We start from the raw sequence: 2500 nt of genomic DNA, 5'->3' as shown, positions 1-2500 counted from the left end.
CGCATCGTGGGCTGCTCTGTGCACAAGGGCTACGCCTTCGTGCAGTACCTGAGCGAGAGGACCGCACGCGCCGCCGTGGCCGGGGAGAACGCGCGCATCATCGCCGGGCAGCCACTGGGTGAGTTTGCCGTGACTTCTCAGTCAGTATCTGATCCACACCACATTCGTTATCTGTTTTGGACATTTGCAAAAAATTGGTACATACGTAGCTATTCAAAAATCCACTGGGTGAGTCCGTCATGACTTCTCAAACGGTACCTGACAATGATGGGCAAAATGGATTCAATTGTACCAATCCCAGTGCCACATATTCCAAATAACTTGGTTTTTACCTGTCCATTTCAGACAGCTAATTGACTGGTTGAACTCTCACCTGGTTGAATTGGACAGGGAAAATTAGGTCATTTGGTATATGTGGTAGAAGATAGCAGCAAATTAATCCATTTTGCCCATCACTGGTACCTAATGCATACCGGTTTGCTTATCTGTTTTGTTCATGTGCAAGGAACTGGTACATGGCTATTGGAAAACCAACTGGGTGAGTCAATCCTGCCAGTGCCTGATACGGAACACATGCACAATCTGTTCTCACACATGTGCAAAAAAGGGAAAAGGCTACTGGAAACGCAATTGGGTTAATGTTTCACAATAAGTCAGTCAGTACCTGATCCATACCCCTTTCTTGATCTGTTTTGCACATGGCAGATGGCTAGAAAACTGGACCAAATGGACTATTGTGTTGCTACTGTATGCTGCCAAGCATCACTGCACAGCAATGTCGCAAATTCTTCAGGCCTTGTTACTGTTTTGTTGTTGTGAAAATCATATGCTTGTTATTCATACAGTGGATGTGATTACACATTGTCAAGTGAAGCACTAAAATAAACTGTTTAAGTTGCTGTTACAAAAGTGCGGTTGAAAATTGCTGGATTCCAGATGGTACAGAACAGATATTGTAGGCAGCACAGATTGCGCAACAACAGTGCCTGTTTGTCAATGGCGCGTTTGTCAATGGCGAGTCCTTGTATATTATTGTTGGCTTCTGCTTCCCCCGTCTCGCTTTTAAAGGATGTTGTTGTGTTTTTTTGGTTTGTTGTTTGGATTATGACTCATGCTTACAAAAAACAAAGTTCTTCCTGTTTTTGTCATTAGCGAACAGGTCCTTGGCTTTTATTCATATTTCAAGGAGCTTTTTCTGTGCTCTGTTTTGCTCTTTTATCACAGCCGTGCAATGTTGTGTTTTTCATGCTTTTTTGGACCGTGACCCGCTCTAATGGAACACCATGTGCTGTTGTGGTATTATTAGTCAACAGAGACTAGGCTTCCTACATTTATTACCCCTCAACAGGCCAGATGACAGGGGGGACAAAGGGGTAAATTGTCCCGGGCCCAGGGAGATAGGGAGTCCTATATTGGGTTGCCATTACATTATATTTATTGGGTATGGGGCCCTTTCAGATGACTTTGTCCTGGGCTCAGCGAAAGCTGTCAGTAGCCCTGCCCCTCAAAACAACCTTATTAAACTAATCTGTTCCGGATACACAGTCTACCTAATCCTACCAACGTTACACCCGAGAAATTAAACTTTATATTATTACACATATAATCTCACTTCTTTGCACATCTTCCCTGCTCTTGCCTTGCGACAGAATTGCTCTTCAGCACTTTCTATTCAGTTTTTCTATGGTAGTTAGATTTTTTTTCTCATCTGACTTCTAAGTCGCTCTTTATTGAAGGATCTTGGGAATGGAATGTGATGAAATGTGACAGTGATTTCATCATATACTATGTCTGGGAGTTTTGGAAAGGAAATGCTGTCACTGAGAATATGCTCTTCAATCACTGTGATGTTGAGGCTGACTCTAACAAGTGTTCTTTTTTTGTTAAGCTGTGGCCACAGGACAGAACGTTTTGCTATTGTGTCGTGAGAACAAGGAAGTCTGAAAGCTAGAGGAGCCGCTATGATATGTAATATCAGGACATTTTTGAGCTTTTCAGTTACCATTAGAGGACCAACAGCTCAAGGTCCCAAAGGTGTTATTTTCTTTCAGGGGGGAGAGGGTGGTGGAGGTGTCAAAAGAATTCAGTTGTAAGCAACTGGACTTGTTTTTGGTTCTGGAAGATATTTCGTCTGTGTTTATGAGAGTGTTTCGGTTCAATTTTGATGTGTGACTGTTTCTTTCTGAGGCACAAAAAAAATCAGAATGTTTTTTTTTTTTGTTCTGATTCTAATTCAAATTCAACTCCTTTTTGGCTATCCCGAAGTTTCTAGTTGAGGAATCCCTACTTGGCATAGAAAACGTTCCATGATAACAAGGTCTTTGGAGGGATCATATCTCTCCCTGAGCAGACACAGACTAGAGACAGAGTCTTGTCAACGCTGAGAAAGGCCAAGAAGTTTTGTGAGGTTAAAATAGCCGACACACTTCTACAGTGGTTTTAGAGGTGAGCTGTGTCAGCTGTGTCATCATGCTTTCAAGAAGGGTCTCTCATTAAAAAC

At 42.4% G+C, this 2500-nt stretch overlaps 1 protein-coding gene across 1 annotated transcript in view; it reads left to right on the top strand.

Annotated features, from left to right (window-relative positions):
* Positions 1-2500, top strand: part of LOC134455159 (RNA-binding Raly-like protein) — a 45732-nt gene that overhangs the window by 138 nt on the left and 43094 nt on the right. The window contains exon 1 of the mRNA XM_063206196.1: positions 1-118. This exon is cut by the window's left edge and continues 138 nt beyond it. Coding sequence (XP_063062266.1) covers positions 1-118 — 118 coding nt within the window. The remainder of the gene's footprint in view (positions 119-2500) is intronic.

The sequence above is a fragment of the Engraulis encrasicolus genome, chromosome 9, assembly GCF_034702125.1.
Source record: "Engraulis encrasicolus isolate BLACKSEA-1 chromosome 9, IST_EnEncr_1.0, whole genome shotgun sequence".
Taxonomy (NCBI): Eukaryota; Metazoa; Chordata; class Actinopteri; order Clupeiformes; family Engraulidae; genus Engraulis; species Engraulis encrasicolus.
This window is presented reverse-complemented; position numbering and strand designations above follow the sequence as displayed.